Source organism: Physeter macrocephalus, chromosome 4, assembly GCF_002837175.3.
Source record: "Physeter macrocephalus isolate SW-GA chromosome 4, ASM283717v5, whole genome shotgun sequence".
NCBI classification, from domain to species: Eukaryota; Metazoa; Chordata; class Mammalia; order Artiodactyla; family Physeteridae; genus Physeter; species Physeter macrocephalus.
In genome coordinates this window covers 103,334,471-103,354,867 of record NC_041217.1, presented here as the reverse complement: position 1 = coordinate 103,354,867, position 20,397 = coordinate 103,334,471, and the positions used below count along the sequence as shown (strand labels likewise).

The 20,397-nt window shown below is 43.4% G+C and overlaps 1 protein-coding gene across 10 annotated transcripts in view; it reads right to left on the bottom strand.

Annotated features, from left to right (window-relative positions):
- The window catches only part of TGFBR3 (transforming growth factor beta receptor 3), a 222,653-nt gene that overhangs the window by 59,126 nt on the left and 143,130 nt on the right, over positions 1-20,397 (bottom strand). For all 10 annotated transcript variants that reach the window (XM_055084470.1, XM_055084464.1, XM_055084467.1 and 7 more), the window contains 3 exons: positions 10,213-10,396; positions 5,381-5,549; positions 2,948-3,095 (listed from right to left, as the gene is read on the bottom strand). In XM_055084470.1, the coding sequence (XP_054940445.1) occupies positions 2,948-3,095; positions 5,381-5,549; positions 10,213-10,396 (501 nt within the window). The remainder of the gene's footprint in view (positions 1-2,947; positions 3,096-5,380; positions 5,550-10,212; positions 10,397-20,397) is intronic.

Sequence of the window (20,397 nt, the reverse complement as noted above, 5' to 3'; positions counted from 1 at the left end):
AGAGTTGTGCATATTCCCACTGGGATTAAAAAATGTCTTTTCTAAGAATAAACTATTTCCAAACTTGAAGCCCTGAGGCCATATGAAATAATACAACGGGAAATTTCTAACAAGTTATCTCCATCTATTCTTTTATGTGTTGGAGGTTCTTCCAAAATGTGATTATGCATGGTCCGTAAGGGCCCTGAATTAAAAGCCAGAGCTGGGCATGGCAATGTAATGTGGACACTTCTAGTAGTCCCATCTGGCCCCAGCACACAACCCTTTGTGTCTCTTTGGACCATCCTGTCTTTTGGAGGGTGCATTCTACCCAGGTCCCATTCCTGACACACACATACATACATGCGCGCACCTATGTTTTGTTTTGGTTTGGTTTTTTAATTGGGGTATAGTTGCTTTACGATGTTGTGTTAGTTTCTGCTGTACAATGAAGTGAATCAGCTACATGTATACATATATCCCCTCCCTCTTGGACCTCCCTCCCACCCATCTAGGTCACCACAGAGCACTGAGCTGAGCTCCCTGTGCTGTACAGCAGCTTCCCACTAGCATCTGTTTTACACATGGCAGCGCACATGTCAATCCCAATCTCCCAATTCACCCCACCCCACCCCCCGCCCGGTGTCCACACATCCATTCTCTATGTCTGCGTGCTCTTCTTTAAATTTACCCCATCAAGTTCCATACAATTCTTTTAGTAGACATTCGTCTTTGTCTTCACTTTGTTAATTGCTCCTACAGACAAACTTTTAAAGGGTTGTTAATAGAAGGAAGATGAACCCCCCTTTTTATGGCAGGCACTGTGCTAAGAGCTTTACATGTGTTATTTAATTCTCCTCCAAAATATAAGGACTAGGCATTACTATTCCTTTCTAGAGAAGGGGAACCTGAGGCTCACAGAAGTTAAGTAGTACATGTAGCTGAGAACTCACCATGTGCAGGCAGAATGCTGAGTGCTTTAGATGAAATATCCAGGACACACTTAACAAATATTTGTTGAATGAACGAATGGACTCTGCTAAACCTCACAAGAACGCTCAAGGTGAGTATTATCATCGTACCCGTTTCACAGGAAAGGAAACAGACCCAGAGTTTAATGAGATTGTCCAGTATCAACTGGGAGTAATGGCAATTGGAAATGGGATTTGAGTCCAGCCCTGTCTGGCCCCAAAGCCCGGATTCTTTCCACTCCACCTTTTTATTAGCAGGTAACTATTCCTTCCAGCACAGTCAGAATTCACATCTGAGACAGGAGTTAAGAAATCACAAAGCATGAAACTGATTGGGAGAATAAAAAAGAACATCATGAAACATTACCTAATTGTTTAGCAATGTTGTCATGCATTGTCCAAAATTGGCCTGGAACAGGAGTACGGCCAAGGAGAGCAATATAAACAGATCTTGCACTGGGATGAGCAATCTCATTTCTAGCCTTTCTGATTCATATGAGAAGTGGGGATGTTCAAAGTGAACTCCAGGACTGCCATGGACCAGGCACACATACTCAGGGAGAGAAAGAGCCATTGAAGGGTCAGGGCCAAAAGAACATTTACACAAGAACTCCAGCAGGGAATTAAAATGTACCGTATGTTTTTGCCTTTCAAAGCATGATTCCCTTTCCTGTTTTTGTTATTCTGAAATTAAAAACATTTGGTTGGTGTGCCAGGCAGCAAAGGCTGCAGACACCCCTGGTCACCAACACCCCTCACGCCATACCAGGGAAGGCAATCAAAACAGCTCTGACTTCAGAAAATCACTGCTGGGCTTTGTGCTCAATACCAAATTAATGTATCACCATTACACATGATGGCTTATTGGGATCCTCTCAAAGTTAAAAAAAAAAAACAAAAACACCCACAGGAACCAGAAATGATTACTTTAAAATTACGATGTGTGTGCCCATGGCTTTGCCTGCTGCCCCTGGCAAATGCTTGTACATGACGCTGCCCAGGGGACCGTTGGCTCTGTCACTGCATTATCACACCTAAGGTGCCATGAATGAATAATACCAACGCCAAAGGCATCCCTCTCCCAAAATAGTGAAAACGTAAAACCCACTCCAGTTGATTCAATGCAGGTACTGAAAGAGGAATTGGCCACGGTTTTTATAAAAGACAATGCACAAAAATTTGAGCCCACAAAAGAGATGCTAAAGAGGTAATTCTCTTCTTAAAAATGAGGAGGGGCAATTCATCTTTAACTTTCAATATAATTTGCTCCAATATTCTGTCAAATAGTTATCTCCCTAAATACTTGAAAAAGATTTTACCGAATTTCAACATTCATCTTTTCAGGAAACTAGCTACTGTTTGCCTGTCATGCCACCCAGCTAAACTTCTTAAGTATATTTCCTTCATGAAATATAATGCTTAGGGAACAGGCTGGGGGATGCTTTTCCAGCATCATCTCACTAACCTCTCCATGGCTATAATTCTTTTATCAGTGTTTCACCCTTAGAAGCAAGCAAAAAGACAGGCCAATATCAAGTATTTATCTCAAAAAGAAAAATGGGCTGGAGTCAGCTGATTTCCCACACCTTCCTTAAATACCCAACCCCAAAGTGAGAGCTGATATTTAGGACCATGACACTGAGGCCCCTACAGGGCTCTCAGCCATGAAAGGCTTGTGTTCATTATTTTATATTTACTAAGTCTGGAAAGCACACTAATACATTTCAAATGAGGCAAGTGGGGTCCAGAGAGGTTAAGGGACTTGCCCAAGGTCAGAGTTTGTAAATGGCAGAGTCTGAACTTAAACCTGGGTCTGTACTGACCCCAAAGACCATGTTTTTAACTACCACCCCGCCCACCCTTGTCAGGAGAAGCCAAGGAGCAGCCTATTTTATAAAGTGAAAAATTACAGAGAGAAACTTCACAAAAGTAACACATACAAACACAGCTTAAATTATCACCATTCATCAAAACAAAGAAATGCTTAACTAACTTACGATAACTTTCAGGTTTCCCTTAATATCAAAAGATTTGATCACCCAGTTGACAGACTTTTTGCACTTCAAGATCAGGATGAGATCTTTGACCACCTCAGGATCCTTTCGAGAAGGTCTTATGTCAATTATGATATCCACCTGGAAAGCACTGTGAATGGAAAACAAAGGCAGAGTTAGGACCCAAATGCCAGAAAGTTGCAACTATCTTCCCCTCTTCCAAGTCTTCATGTTTCCAGCGTCTGGCCAGTTGATTAAAAAGCTGGAGTCGATCCCAGGCAAATGACATGTGCAAAACAGATTGTTAGTGCACACATAACAAAACGGTTTTACATAACAATAGAAAAATATGCCTGTGGATAATTAGCCACTAAACTTTTTCTCTTTGTTGAAAAAAGAAAAAAAGGTCGTTACTTAATGCAGCCACTTTTTTTGTTTGTTTGTTTTTAACATCTTCATTGGAGTATAATTGCTTTACAGTGGTGTGTTCGTTTCTGCTGCATAACAAAGCGAATCAGCTATACGTATACATAGATCCCCATAGCTCCTCCCTCTTGCATCTCCCTCCCACCCTCCCTATCCCACCCCTCCAGGTGGACACAAAGCACCGAGCTGATCTCCCTGTGATCTCCCCTGTGTGATGCGGCAGCCACTGTTTGAAATGGACGTGAACAAACCCCGGGAGTTTACTTCGGAAGCTGAACTGCTGCTTTTTCAGCCTCCAGCACCTTTGATGTGTAACATTCTATCTGCTATCTGCTCAAAATACTTCCGAGCCGTAGTGGGCGGCAGTTTGGTGAGTGGGATGGCAGGGTGGATGGAAGAGAGAGGCAGTAAAGCAGTGAGGAAGCTTCAGAATAAAATAAGAGGCAAAAGGCTAGAGAATTTCTTGACTTATATAAGGTGTGCTTAAGCCATTAACATCTGTCACAAAATCATATCTGCATTTACTTTCCCAAACTTCTGGATATACAGTTATTAAAATAAGAAAACAGATGGTCAACCAAGTGATCACTGGAAAATTAATGAACACAATCCAAACTTCTAAGAATCCAGTATAAAAGAGAATTTTTACCAAACAATAACATCTCTGTCATTCTGGATTTAGGGGAAAGTCTTTATTTCCATCTTGCTTTTACACACTTGTAAACCGTAAAATGAATGCTATACAGTACTCAAATGAAGGCTTAGGCTTAATATCTAAGCACATTTGCCAGATTGCTTCTATTCCCATTCCCTTTTAATTTTCCACAAATTCTTCACATGGAACAGAATTCCATTTCCAAGCCTACCAAAACCGATTGGTAGTTTATTCACGTTTGAAATCAAAGTTCCATTAGAATTTTAACTGTGAAATCCTTCTATAATATAAATTTACATTTTAACTCACTAGTCCCCATGAAATGCAGGTGAAAGTGGGAGAAAGGCCTACTTTCTCCCTTTTCTTTCTTTCTTAAATTCCATAATCATACTTGATAGAGTTAAATTTCCAGTTCTGGGGCAGGATGCTGGGGGTGAGAGAGAGAGAGGTAAGTGGTATCTAATGGCTCTTTGGTGTGTCACCATGAAGGGCCACTCCTCTGACACACACACACACACACACACACACACACACACACATTCACACACAGCTTTAAACAGTTATGAGTTCAAAAGTGCTCTGAGGACACTATAAACAGAAATCTGTTAAAAAAACATAATATTTTAAAAAACACATAATATTGTTAAAATAATAATTATGTTAACAAGGCACATTTTGTAATTTTCTTAACAGGGATAACCTCAGTCAAAGGAGATAATAATGGAGTAAGAGTGACTGTTCTATAACTAGTACAGTCCACCCTCTGTATCTGCAGGTTCCACATATGAAGATTCAACCAACCACAGATGGAAAATATTGGGGAAAAAAAAATTCCAGGAAGTTCCAGAAAGTAAAATTTGAATTTGCCACGTGCAGGCAAGTATTTACATTGTATTTACAACTATTTACATATTGTATTACGTATGATAAGTAATCTAGAGACGATTTAAAGTATACAGGAGAATGTGCATAGGTTATATGCAAATACTATGCCATTTTATATAAAGGACTTGAGCATCTATGGATTTTGGTATCCGAGGGAGGTCTGAAACCAACCTCCCACAGACACCAATGGATGACTATATCAAGAAGTTCAAATTAGGCTTCAGAACTCATCTGGGATATATGGGATCTAGAGACAGATGCAGAAAATAAAATATGACACTGGTACCTTTACTCCTTTCTTCAAAGCTTCTGTGAATCTCACCCAAAGCATCAGTGGCTTCCTCCCCCTCACCTGAGGAAGGGCTAAGCCTCTCCCTGTCTCAAGTCAGAATCATATCAAGTCATATCAGATCTTTGTTTTCATCTCTTAGTTCAGAAAACACACACAACACACACACACTCACACTCACCTGTAGGGGTTAGAGTTGGGGGTGATTAACTCAATGATGTGTACTTCCTTATCTCGGGGCTGGCTGGATATCACACACCCTTCTGCAGCTTTGGGCTGAAGGTAGCCGGCAAGGTAATTGAGGGAGAGAAAATTCTTCCCTATGTTGCACGTGGGAGGGAACACTTGATCTGAAAGTAAAAAAACACATTGAACTACGTGGTAACCAGACTCAAAGGAGAGAAGATAACAGCGACACGGGGCAAGTGCAGGACACAGGAAATCACAAGCTTGTGTCCTGAAATGCTTCCTCTATGGTCACCAGTGGCCTCCTACTGACCAACTTTAGTGGCCTCTTCTGGTCTAAATTCTCTCCTTTCCTGTTCTCTTTGATTCTGCTTTGTCCTCACCCATTTACTCTGACCTATCTTTCAGCCTCTCACTAGCTCCTCATCTGCTCATCCTTTAAACACCAGTGGTCCTCAATCTTTGGTGCATATCAGAATCCACCTGTTTGGACCCCACCCCAGAGAGTCTGATTCAGAAGATCTAGGTGGGACCTAAGAAGCTTTCTTTTTGAAAAGCTCCATAGTTAATCCTGATATAAACCAAGACTAAGAATCTCAGTTCCTTCCTCAACTCTCTTTTTATTTCGTTTTCTTCCTAGATGATCTCAGTCACTCCCACGGCTTCAACTTATACCTAGATCATGACTCCTGAGCTGCAGACCTGCATTGTCATCTGCCTACCAAGCACCTCCCACCTAAAAATCCAATAGATGTTTTAGTCAGCATACTCAACACTGAATCCAATGACCTATCCTATCCCCAAATATGCTCCTCTTTGGATATTTGCTATTTCAATTAATAGAAGAACCAGCAACCTAACTAATTCTCTGGAACATGGTGTAGAATTAATCATTCCTTCCTATTTATCCCTCAAAGCAATTTATACTCTAAAAGCTGAAGGTAACAGTTTGAGGGAAACAGTGAGGGCAGACCTCTACTCTTTCCCATAATCTTGACACAGACAGCGAATGTTTCTATGGCACTTTACAGTTTATAAGGTGCTTTCATAAACATTATCTCATTGTGCTGAGGGCTGTTCATCACCTCCACCAGGGAAAGTGATGCAATTACTAACAGTCTGAAGATACTCCCCCAACGGCACATGCTGCTTACACAGCACCATGGCTGATGGGATTTCCATTTAGTGGTTTAAATGTTTAAACAGAACTTGAAACTGCTGGCAGTGTGACAGCTGGGACCAATGTCAAGGAAGTTCTAGGTGTAGCAAGCTTTTTTCAGAAGGGGTAATTAATCAGAGCCCTGGCACTTTAATGAAACAGACTTCTGCCTTTTTCATTTAATGGACAGCATGCCAGGGTTCAGATTCATATGCAAGTCTCGCTTAGGAGTGAGGAATCAGCCCGGGAGTTCCCAAGATTGGGTTGATAGTGCCCTGCCCTGCCTGCCCAACTGTGCAACCTTCCCTGTACTGAAGCTCACAACATACATTGTGGCATCCTGGCTCCGTGCACCATGGCACCCCCAGTGCCATCCCTAGAACAGAGGGGACCAGAGGAGTTCACGAGGCCCCTGCTTGGAGGCTCGCTTCAAGAAAGTGTTTTGTATTCTGTATTCTTCCCTAAAGACCCCCTCAGGGAGAAGAGGCTCTGCATTCTGTATTCTTCCCTAAAGACCCCCTCAGAGAGAAGAGGCCAGGGCTCTGCCAACTCAGGCCGCTGGAGCAGCCTCGCCTCCACATCTGCTGAGGGTTTTGCCAGATGAGCAGATGAGGAACGCACACCCTGCAGCTGCAGCCCTGCGGATGCCTCCCCCAGATCACAGGACAGAAGATGATATTGGGGTGGCAAGGCTGAAACTCAATCAAGAATCAGAGGGTGGATGTATGGGCCAGGGACAGGTCAGTCTGGAACTCAAGAGACTAGGACCCTCCTGGGACTCTGGCCTGTATACCCAGTTCATAGGTGTGCCTGGGGTGCATCTGGCACATATAGAGTAAGCACATGGCACAGGTTTCCTGAATTAACAATGGTGTGAGATTTGAGACAAATAACAAAAAACTCACCCACATTGTGACCCTCCAAAGCCACCAGGAAAGGTTTAATTGTTTAAAAGTTGATGTTGTTAAGGGCTTAAGTCCCAGTTGCCATTGTCACTAAGCTGAATAAGCTGATCACTTTTTGTTGTGCGTGCATGTGTGTGTGTGGTTTTTTTTTCCCCCCAAATGACCTTGCGCATGCCTGGCATCAAAACTTACACCAACTGCCAAGCAGAAAGGAAACCACAAAGGGGAATCCCCGGGTAGAAACCTGGCAAGTTTGGGGGAGGGGGGAAGTCACATGCTTATTTGTATTTTAGGAAAGGATTGACAAACCACTTTGAGAGCTAGAATAATACACTCTAAGAACCTGGGAGGTAATGTAAACACCTCATGCTGCCGCTATGGAAACTGAGGCTCTGGTGGTAGGTAAATCAGAGTGTTGCTTGAAGCATCACAGGTAATGAGACCAGCTAGGATAAGAGCTGAAAGCCCCCAGTTCTTCCACTCTAAGCATATAGGTTAAAGTAGTAGTTCTCAAACGTTAGCAAGCAACAGAATCACCTAGAGTGCTTGCTAAAACACAGATGGCTGGACCCCAGGGTTTTGTTTTTTTTTTTTTTTGCGGTACGCGGGCCTCTCACTGTCGTGGCCTCTCCCGTTGCAAAGCACAGGCTCCAGACGCGCAGGCTCAGTGGCCATGGCTCACGGGCCTAGCCGCTCCGCGGCATGTGGGATCTTCCCGGACCGGGGCACTGTCCCCTGCATCGGCAGGCGGATTCTCAACCACTGCGCCACCAGGGAAGCCCTGGACCCCAGGGTTTTCAATTCAGTTGGTCTGGGGTGGGCCCAAGAACCAGCATTTCTATAAGTTCCCAGGTGATAAGGATGCTGCTGGGGTGGGGACCACACTTTGAGAACCACTGGGGAAAGAACAAGAGGAGGCTCATGGCCTAGGATTCCTGACTCAGTTGGGTAGAGACAGGTCAGGTTCTGGGAAACCAGTCGATGAGGTTTGTTCAGCAGAGTCCAATCCATGGTGATAGACAACATCGCCTTGTGGTCCACCAACCTAACCAAGGACCCTTACTCTCCCAGGTGCTCCTCTCCATGGTATGGGCCAGTGACTTATACCCAACTGGTGGCTGGAGTCAAGTTTCAGGGGCTCCAAAGGTGTTGCCAAGGAGTTAAACAGTTTTTACTGGGTGGGACACCAGGTCCTTAAAGTTCTTCCCTGATCCAGTGTGCAGCCTTGGGGAAGTCATGGAACCCCTCACTCCTGTACACAGAAGCTCATGCACCGTCAAGAGAAAGGAGCCCAACATTCTACATGTTACCATAACACATATTCTTATTCTAACAAATTCCAGGGGGGGTAATCAATATTCAATCAATATGCACCAGAAGTCTGCTTCAGAAATAGAGACTATTGCTCAGGGCTTAGAACCTTTATTAAAAGAGACTTTTTGTTTTGTCCCAATAGCACTTGACCTCTATGCTTAGCTGCCTGAATACCATGAGAGTTTAGTAACAAACTTCAACTTTTTGAACCCAGTTCTCATCTAAAACTCTTCCTCCCTCTACTCAACTAAACAAGTCTTCCCATCCAGGTAGCCTACTTTCACGTTTAGGTATGCTTATTTGGCTAAGACTTAAAATGCAGCATCAGGAAATAAGCATTAGACTCAAAGGTCAGGAAACCTGAGTTTGAGTTCTAGTTTTGTCACTTGCTAGTAATGTGGATATGAGCAAGTTAGGTTAACCCTCCACCAACCCTTCTGCAAAATGGTGGAAATAACGGTTTTCTCCTAGGATTACTGGCAGGGTTAAGTGGGGTGCATGTGAAGGCACCTGATATGGCCTCTGCGCAGAGCACACACTCAACTTCAGTGTCCACCTCTTCCTGCATCAAACATCCCAGATCCAAAAAAGGGCTGGGAACTAGCATTCAATAATTCACTTGTGCTGCCACGCTGCCTGTGGAAGAAGCGACAATTGCTGTAGGTTTCAAAAGAAAGCAGATGGACCCGGAGGAGCTGAAATGCCATTTTCACACAATCACCTGACTGTAACAAGGACCCATTCACAAGAGTTGTTATTTCCAGTAACTAATTCAGGAGCTCCAAATATACTCAACTAAAAATAATGATTACAAAGTTATTTAAGAAATAATATGCTTTCAAAGTTGAGTCACCGGATATTTATATCCCTCTGCAAGGCAAGGAAATTAAAATGGGCAATTTCTTATCAAGGCTAAACAGTTCCTTTCTCCAATAATTTGTCCTTGTAACAGGCATTAGAATTAAAAGTATTTTCAAACACTTTTCCTCTGCTATTGTCCAAAACTTAACTGATGTCTTGAGGCCATAAAGCTGACATTGGCTTCAAATGTCTACAGAATTATAGGTGGGAGGAAGCTCTAACTGCTGACCCATCCTGCTAACTCTTCCTGCATTCCATCAGGTATCCCCTCTTTTCCCACACCTCAGCTTCTCGGCCTCCACTCACTTCTGACTTCTGTGCATGGGTGTCTTCTAAATTCTACACAACAACCTTCTCCTCTCTCAACCAGGCTACTCCCCACTTCTCCTCCATTACCAGGTCTGTTTCCTCAGAAGGAAAAAGGGAAGGAGGGGACGTGGTGGGGAGCAGGCCCCAGTGATCCCTCAGGTCCCTGCCAGCTCCAACAATCTGTAATTCTATAATTCCCTGCCCTAACCACCTGGTCTCAGAAAAGAAAAAAACTGACTGTCATAAATCAGTCAGTGATTGAAGCCACATAAAATTTACCTTCCCCCACTTTAATATAAATGTTTCTTGCTATCTTGAGTTCAGTGAATGAAGTAACTGCTCCATATTCCTTTCGGGCCCAATTTAACAGATGCTCATTTCCATGCGGGAAGCTCCTTTCCTCTGTTTCTGCTGACAAGGAGAAGTTTCCTGATGAAAAATGGACCACAGAACCCTCAGACACCTAGAAGAAATAGAATTGCATATTTAATGTGGTGCAGTCACCCAGAGCTGAATCATAATTAGAGAAAGAACTAATCAGACAATTAATGGATATTTGTAAATCCAACCTCTTCCCTTTGTTATATAGGCACATCATCTTTTTTCAGCAGCTGATTCAAGAAAAAATCACAAGCCTACCTTCTTCCAGGTAAAGACAAAACTACAAACAATGCAGGATGTCCTTTTGAATTTTTAAAGAACTTTGTGATGAGAGAGTGCACTGTGAGGAATCGTGAGACTTATCATTATTTTCCAGATACCTAAATTGAAGGCCAACCTTTCAAGTAATGAGTTTCAAGTTAAATAGGAAGCCTTGGTGAGTGTTTTCATGGGCTTATAATGGGCTTCTGGATCAGTGCAAGTGATCCCAAAGGCCTGCTAGCACCTGAACTTGACGTCCGAGTCTTCCACAGTTGCAGCCTCTGCCATCAGAGTCACCACCACAGGAACACAGCAAGAGTCCCTTTGGTTTAATGTCTCCTGAGCACTGAGATAAAAAATTGCCAGAGCCGGCCAGTCTTCTACCACTTTATACTAGTTCCTCGCAGTGAGATGAATGTGTATTACAGTTTATTTTGTAAGACCCCCAAATTCCCATACATAATGAAGTCAAGAGGCTGTTAGACTGATCCTCATAAAACTTTTGGGATGATTTATGCAAGTCCCACATTTTTGCTGGATGTATTTAGACCATTGCTGACCTAGCATATCATGGTATATATAATTAACACAAACAAAGGGGGAAAATTATCATCTTGTCGCTGTACTATAATTAAATTTAGCTGCTGGTGAAAATATGCATGTCATCTTTATTGGCTAGCATTTATAACTGATTTTATCAGTGTCAGGGTGGAACCTCAAAATGTGAGCAAAAAGGCTCAAAAATTTCCAAGCCACAGAACTCTAAATGTTTTGTATTAAATTTCACATTAACAACAGAACTACCATACGATCCAGCAATTCCACTTTTGAGTATTTATCCGAAGAAAATGAAAACACTAACTTGAAAAGATATATGCACACTGCAGCATTATTTACAACAGCCATGATATGGAAACAACCTAAGTGCTCATGGATGAATGAATAAAGATGTGGTATATATACACAATGGATTTTCAACCATAAAAAAGAATAAAACCTTGCCATTTGCAACAACATGGATGGACCTCAAGGGCATTATGCTAAGTGAAGTAAGTCAGACAAAGCCAAATGCCATATGATCTCATTTATATGTGGAGTCTAAAAACAAAACAAAAAACCAAATTCACAGATACTGCAAACAGATTGGTGGTTGCCAGAGATGGGAGGTAGGGGGTGAGTGAAATGGGTGAAGGGGTCAAAAGGTACAAACTTCAACTTATAAATTAAATAAGTCATGGGGATGTAGTGTACAGCTTAGTGACTATAGTTAGTAACATTGTATCGCATATTTGAAAGTTGCTAAAGACAATAGATCTTAAAAGTTCTCACCACAAGAAAAAAAATTCTGTACGTATGGTGACAGATGTCAACTAGACTTATTGTGGTGATCATTTTACAATATATACAAATATTGAAGACTATGTTGAACATCTGAAACTAATATAATGCTATAGGTCAATTATACCTCAATAAAAAATGTTTTCACATTAACTATCATTAACAAAAAGCAAGCAGTTTCTGAAGTGGTTATAGCCAGACTAACAGCAGGTTGAGGGCAGGGATTTTGCTTAGGGTTCTACCCTTGCCAGCAGTGTTTTCAGCCTCCACACACATACAAAATAGTACTTACCCTAACTATTATGCTAGGCATTAATATTTTCTCTTCAACTATATATACATATACTTTTTAAAATGCTAGCAAAGAAGCACTTCACCGAATTGATTCCATCACCTACTCATGCTGTAGTCGCCCTCTTGGCTGAAAACTAGAAGCATCTGAAGAGTTTCTAAATATCCTGAGGCCCAGGCCATATCCCGGATTAGAACTTGGGGGTGGGAGCCAGGCATCAGGATTTTTTAAAGCTCCCTGGGTGATTCCAATGTTCAGCCACAGTTGAGAAGCCTAGCCTTAATGGGTACTGCGTGATCCACAGTTTGAAAAGCCCGACATGCATCTCACAGTTTCCTCTACACCAGTGGTTCTTAACCAGGGGTGATTCTGCCCCCCAGGGAACATTTGGCAATGCCTGGAAACATTTTTGATTGTCACAACTGGGAGAGAGGAGCTACTGGCATCTAGTGAATAGAGGCCAGGGATGCTGCTAAACATCCTACAGTGCACAGGACAGCCCCCATAACAAAGAATTATCTTAAATGTCAATAGCGCCATGACTGAGAAATCCTGGTTTACGCTTTGGACTGACCGAACATTACTGCCACTCGAACATCTACTGGATCCCCAAATTGGATCCCCAAATTGACAGCTCTTTCTATCCTAGAAATTGGGCCGTTTAGTACTTAATAAAGAATAATAGAACCTTTCTGGTTTGTATTGGCTTGGGAAACCCGGAACTAATCATTAATAAGCTGAGCGTCAACTATGACCACTGACAACAGTCACCATTTACTGTACACTTACTATGTATCAGGCACCATGAAGTGCTACCAAGTGTAGTAATGACACTTGCTACATGTCCCAATGCCGGTTATAAGCAACACCAGTGGGGACCATTTAGCTTTGACCTTGTTTTGACATCACCTGCATAAGAAAAAGCTCCTGAACCAACTACCTGCCAACGATAACCATGCCAACCTATGCATAAATCCTCTGAAGTTTAGCTACTCACCAACACCGAACTTCAAACAATGTTTATCTGATTTTCTGACTTAAGCACTGTAGTAAAATCTTCTTTTCACTGAAAAGCACTTGCGCTAAAAAGTCATTTTTATTAAGCCTGTCACCGAAAAAACCCACAACAGTCCAAAGGCCTTTGTCCCACTGCCAGCACAGTTCTGAATGTTTAGGCAAGCATCCCTGGATGTTCTGCTCTTTTTTTCTCATTCATGTTACAGCCATAAAATAAAACACTTGGGCTTTAAATACGTTATGCAGAGAGTACATTTCTTCAGAGTGGAAGGTGGGATAGATCACCCTGGTGCATTCCAGAGGCAAGAATGTGAACAGTGTAAATAAGAGTAGAAATGGGGAGCAACTTGGGAACGTATCCTGAAGTAATTAAAAGCGACGCCACCGTGTAGCTGACTCCTCAAAAGGGGCAGCTCCCTCCATATGCTGTCCACTTCGCGCGTCCGTCTCCCCCAGGGCCAGCAGCAGCACAGATCATACACTCAGAGCTGAGGAATTTGGAAAAGGAGTCAACTGCCTCTCCTCAGGCACATTCCAGTGAGAAGAAAGCAAAGCTGCCAGGGGCAGGGAAGCGTCCCTGACTGTGGGGCAGTGGAATTTTCTGCCGCGGCAAAAGGGGATAGTCAGCACCCCTTCTGACCACCAGTTCTCTCACTCCGACCCCACCCCCCAACGAGTTTTACAAGGTGGTGTTCTTTCCACCTGATCCTCAGGATGACCTGTGAGGTAGGCTAGTCTGATTTCCACGGTAGAGAGGAGGAAACCTCCGAGAAGCTAAAGGCCTACCCAAGGTCAGAGAAGCAGCACCCAGGGCAGACCAGAACAGGACACTTCGGACTCCCACTGACAGATGGCCACCGCCTGAACGCTTCCAGAAAGAAGACCTGGGTAGCTCCCAAGGCAGAAGAGTTCTCTTCCTACTTTCTACCTGTAAGATTTGCCCTCTGTCCACTTGTCTGAGGTAGGCCTTCCAGACCAAAGAATTCCTTCCTCTTTCTTCCATGAGATAAGCCTTCAAATGTTTGAAGTCATCACTCAACCCCAGTCACGACTTCACTTCTTCAGGGCAACAGTCCCAACTCCCCCCAACTCCTCCCCAGACAGGTTGTCAGAGCTTCATCAGCATAGTCTCTGGTATGTGGTGCCTGGAACAAGACCTAGGGTTTTGGGTGTGGTCTGATGAGAGGACTGTAAAGGTTAGTTTTAGGTGTCAATGTGACTGGGCTACAGGGTACCAGATACTTGGTCAAACATTATTGTGAGTATTTCTGTGAGGGTGTTTTTGGATGAGATTAACATTTAGATCAGTAGACTAACTAAAACAGATTGCCCTTCCTAATGGGTATGGGCCTCACCCAATCAGTCGAAGGCCTAAATAGAACAAAAGGCTGACCCTTCCCCTGAGTAAGAGAGAATTCTCCTGCTGATGGCCTTTGAACTGGGCATCAGCTCTTCCTGGTTCTACAGCAGCCTGCTGCCCTTCGGACTCAAACTGGGACATTGGCTCTGCAGAATTTGAACTAGCCTCCATAATCACGTGAGCCAATTCTTTACAGTAAATATCTTTCTGTATCTATGTGAATACTGCATGAGGCCCAAGATGACATCAGCTTTTATATCAGCTGAACCCTACTATTATCTCATAGCCATTAATTTATGCTTTAAACATACATCCAACAAATATTTATTGAGTGTCAGGCACCTTTCTAGGTGCTGGGGATATACTGGAGAGGGCAACAGACAAAATTTCCTGTTTTGTGAAGCTTACAATCTAGTAAGGAAGTCAGAGGCACAAAATATAAACAATGAAAATATATGTTAATAAGTGTGAAGGAATGATATAAATTGAGAGAAGAGGAGGGGGCACTATAAAGTGTTGTGATGGGACAAGTCTAACTGAGAAAGTCACTGAGCAGGTGAAGACCTGAAGGAGATGAAAAAGCCGGGCACGTGGATGTCAGGGGAAGAGTTCTCGGGTGGAGGCAGCGGCGAGGGTACAGGTCTGGCGTGGGGAAGGGACAGCAAGGAGGCCAGTGTGGCTGGAGCACAGGGGTGAGGGGCAGATGAGTAGGAGGAGAGGTCAGAGATCACAGAGGAGACCAGTAGGTCCAATTGGACCTTACAGACTATTGCTAAGGACTGTGGTGTTTAGTCTGGGTGAGATGGGCCACCACTCAGAGTTCATGAAAACATCTAACAGATGTTTTAACAGGATCACTCCGGCTAATAGGGCCAGTCTAGACTGAAGGGAGACAAGGAGCAGGAGACCAGTAGTGGACTTCTGGAATAATCCAGGGGAGAAAGAACAGCAGCTCACAGCAGGGAGGTGGAGGTGGAGGTGGACACGATGATACCTAAAGCCCCAGGTCTTTATTTTATCAGCTTGAGACTCCTTCCCTTACACCTTCCCTTACATCCTTCCCTTACACCTTCCCTTACATCCCTCCCTTACACCAGCGCTTCTGTAATATAAATCAAACTCTTTAGACCCGTATTTCAACTCTGTAGAGACCACATAAAAATCCTCATTCTGTTAGCTGTCAAAAATTTCTAAATTTCGTGTGTGCACCATCTACACATTCATCTAAATCCCTGAGAAGCTGAACCAGACAAGGCTGAGGTCTGTGACTTACGGGCATGCTCCCACGCTGACCCAAGCACGTTAAACAGCACTTGCCCAGGTTGTTCACCAACTACAAAGTAACCCAACGGAATTATCCTTATCTTGTCTGTAAGGACGTCATGCTAGAACCTGTTAAGAGCCCTCTGGAAATAAAGACATGACACGTCAGTATCACCACTCCTATATCAGTCAGCACTCCAGTCCCTGCCTAATCTTCCTGGTGTGGTGTCTGTCCTTACTGGAGTCCAGCTTGGGTTAAAGTTTGTGGAAGAACAGAGATATAAAGAGAATAACAAAAAACAAGAAGTAGAAGGAAAAATAGTATTTTTCTAATAGGAGAAGCGGTTACAATCACTATTGCAAGGATAATAACTACATGACTGAATATGGAATTGCTTTAAAGTGTTAAAGAGCAAGGGGGTTTTTTGGTTTTTTTTTCCAACATTTTTATTGAAGTATAATTGCTTTACAGTGGTGTGTTAGTTTCTGCTGTATAACAAAGTGAATCAGCTATATGTATACATGTAAACCCATATCCCCTCCCTCTTGCATCTCCCTCCCACCCTATCTCACCCCTCTAGGTGGTCACAAAGCACCGAGCTGATCTCCCTGAAGAGCAAGGGTTTTATGTTTGGATAAAGTGGCAGAAACTTTCCAAGGCAATTCATCCCCTCCCCCATCTTCCACCTTATTTGTAGGTCCTTGTGCTGCTACCACCACACTTCCGGCCCTTATGTCTCAACCAACCTAGTATCTCAACCATTACAGTAACCTCCTGCTGTCCAAGCTGCCAATCCTGTCTCTCTCCATCCCTCACCCATACTGTCACCAAGGAGATCTTTCTACAAAGTAAACACATGATGAGGCAGGATAGCATCTAAGCATCTGAACTGGCATGGGACCAGAGAGGGCCTCTGCCTGCCGCACTTCCCACCACTCCCCCAAGTACTTGCCATATGGAACCACTCACAATGGCAGAACACATCATGCTGCTTCACATCTCCTGGGTCTTTTTACCTCCTGTTCCCCACCTGGCTTGCTCACCCCCTCTTGCTCACCTGGTAACTGCTCCTTGTCCTCCACAGGTTTTTCACTTTCTCTGTAAAACCTCCCAGACTCCCTTTCTTTCCTCAGGATGGAGCTACCCTCCGTGCTTTGTGCACACCACTAGCCCAGCCCTTCTCTCGCATGAACTGCTACTATTTACCAGCAAACCTGCCACCCCACTTGACAAGCACTTGAAGACCAAGAGAGTGCCTAGTTTGTTCTGAATCTCCTGGCCTGGCAAGGTGCTGGGAACAAAGCAGGGACTCAGTAATTGCTTGTTGAATGAAAGCTCAATGGTGTTACTTACAGGAAAAGCTATGCCATAATTTCTTTATTCTCACAACACTTACTTCCCTCACTGCCCAGAAACGATCTTTTGGCCAGGCTTTAAAGCTAGTATTTGATTTTTCACCTAATAGCTCCATCTAAAAATCAATTATTAAATCATTTAGTAGTTCCATGTCTCCCCACAGAATCCACTAAACTTTCCTCCTGCTTGCTAATTAAAACCCAGTCCTCTGACATTCCCTGACATGATAAACATCTTCCTGTGGGAACAAACAGAGCCCTGAGCTCTGAGAATCCTGAATCTTACTTAACAAGCGTCCACTGAAGGGGCAAACGTGAAGCACCTGACTGTCCAACAAGCCCCAGGCTTCAAAATGCACACTGAGCCGCCCCTTCTCCCGACTGCTCTTCCCTACTGAAACCACGCACAGCATTTGTATTTTACATTCTGGTTATGCTACCAGACTTTTTAAAAAAGCAGAACATTACTCTCTCTGCCAGTGCTGGGAGTTTTATTACAAGAACTTACGGCTAGGCCACAAGAGCCAAGTTTATTATTTTTTCTGGATCAGATTCAACAACCTTGTCCAAAAGAGCAAGAAACAAGCAAAAGAGGCAACCAGCCCTTTTGTTTCCACACCTGCGTTTAAGCTTTAACTCTTAAAGTCCTAAGCAGACCCACTGAAGCCTCAAGATTGATCTCCCAAGCCTCAGGGAAGGGAACCAAATGCCGGCTAATGGGTGCAGACACCATTTTCCTGGAACTGAGGCCCTTCGTCTTAGCACTTATCTCAGCACATCAGCTGACTCAGAGGCCTGGCGGTTGCCTCACAGTCTCTCTGCGGCCTCCCCCAAGCTAGTGTGGTCTTTAGTGAGGAGGGAGAGAGAATCTTTGCCGAGGATAATGCCGTATTGTAAGGCCTCACCTAGTCCTACCCACCTCCTCCCGCCTCATCCACGCTCCCAGATGAAAATGCAGGCCGCACGTGATTGCACGGGTGGCGACTGAGTTTCCTCTGAAGTTTCCCCTCATCTCCTTCATGTCTACTCACATGTTACCTTCTCGATGGAGCCTATTTAAAATTACAATCCAACCACCCGGCAGCCCCCACTCTAGCACTCTGACTCCCTCACACCTGCTTTACATGTTCTTATTTCTAGATTAGAGTATAACATAGCCAACTTCTAAACTACCGCGTAATTTACTTATATATTATGCTTAGAGCCCATCTCCTCCCACTAGAATGTAAGCTCCTTCCGAGGCTGGGATTTTAGCCTGCTTTGTTTATGGGCATATCCCAAGTGCAGTGTTGGGTATAGAAAAGACACTCAATAAGTATTAAACGAATGAATGAATCCTGAGGTCCCATTAATTGGCAGTGGCTACCTAAAATTCTGTGCTGGAAAGAATTCTGAGGTCATATTCAGGAGCAGTGGAGAAAGGGGAATGAGTGCCATGGTCACTTATGTGTCTGCCAGGGGCTCAGGGCAGGCTCTCCTGTCTCTACGGCTGTTCAGTACAGTAGCCACTGGCCATTGAGAGCTTGAAATGTTGTTAGTTAAATTGACCTGTGTCATAACTGTAAAATACACACCAGATTTTGAAGGCGTAGTAAAACCACTGTTAAGAAGAAATCTCACTGCTTCCTGAAGCGTGATCCTCAGATCAGTGTATCACAGACAAAAGTATGTTAAAATGCAGGTTCCAGGGTGGGGTGGGAATGTAGGGTCAGGCAACTGCATTATAATCCTCCGCCCACTACCCCATGATTCCCAGGCATACTTGAGGATCACTGCTCTGTGCCATAGATAAAAATATTATGTAAACTCCAATCTTTGTAAAACGTGAATAGGATTGCCTGGAGAACAAGCAAGAATTTTCTCCCTGCACTGGTTAAAAAAAAGCTAAGAGGGTGAGAGTAAAGCCAAGTCATTTTTGGAGTCATCTTCTTCTATATCTAAAAAGATAGAAATGGGCCCTGTGAAATGAGGAGCCATAGCTCCCCAATGATAAAGAAATGCTTGCTGAAATCTCAGAGGAAAATCTGTTCCAGGAATCAAGCTCTCTCTCTCTCTCTCTCCCTCTCACCCTCTCTCTCACACACACACACGCATGCACGCATGCACACCCAATAGCTGGGCTGTGGTCCATTTGGAGCCTGAGTTATCGCTTGGGTGAGCGCCTGCTATTCAGGTTACAGCTCCGTGAGGCTGCTTTAACTCGCACACGCAACTTCGCACATTTACATGACTTTGGCATTGCTGAAAGTTCAACACTTGCACAATCAGGATCAGCTCCTCTCCCTCTTCTGTCCTGCCCTACCCCCAACCTTTACTATTCCTATTCCTTTTTCTTGACTCTTGCACTGACACATCTCTTTCTGGAGATGCCTGCTTAGGAGAACAGGAAGAGCAAAACAAGGAAAACAAATAAAGCAAAGAAAAACACATGGGCATTTCAGAAACACTTGCCACGCCAAGAATTTGCTAGTTCAATTCTAGGGGAAAAAAAGACTTATGGTAAAGTAGAATAGGCATTTCTCTAGAGTTTAGGTTTATGTATAAGTAGGATCTATGCAGATTGGCCTGAGAACTCGTAACAGTGCCCACACAGAAAGGCATTGAGGAGATTATGCTTTGATGTATTTTGTGCACCAAGTCCAGCAAAAACAAACTTACATCAAGTGCTGGAACAGTCTTGAAATATTTACCTCCCAAATGAGGATGGAACCCTACATTCTGAAAGAGGAAAATCACACGTTCTCCCTACCCCAATTCCTGGGAGGACTGTGCTTGCCTAGTTCCTCCAAAGTCTCGTGATATGAAATGTGATCTGAAACATGTTTTTCTACTAACCATATATCATGACTCAATGTTTTTCTCAAAGTTTGTTTTAAAGAAATAATAACTTCCATGCCCATGAACCTACAGTCATAATTTGCAAAGCTACATATTCATGAGCCATGTGATTGTGGTTTCTGCCAGTAGTGCTGCACTCAAGAAACACAAATCCACGCAACCATTTAAAAATTCTTGGATGAAAAAAAAAAAATTCTTGGATGTTTTAATTTTGTATCCACAACCATATTACTCTGTCCAATAAAATGAATTAAAATATATTCAACAATTTTTCTCAAAATATTCATGATGATCATCCTCCACTTTTAATTTTTATTCCTGTTGAAATATAAAGGATTGAAAGTGCCTTCTGTTCTTA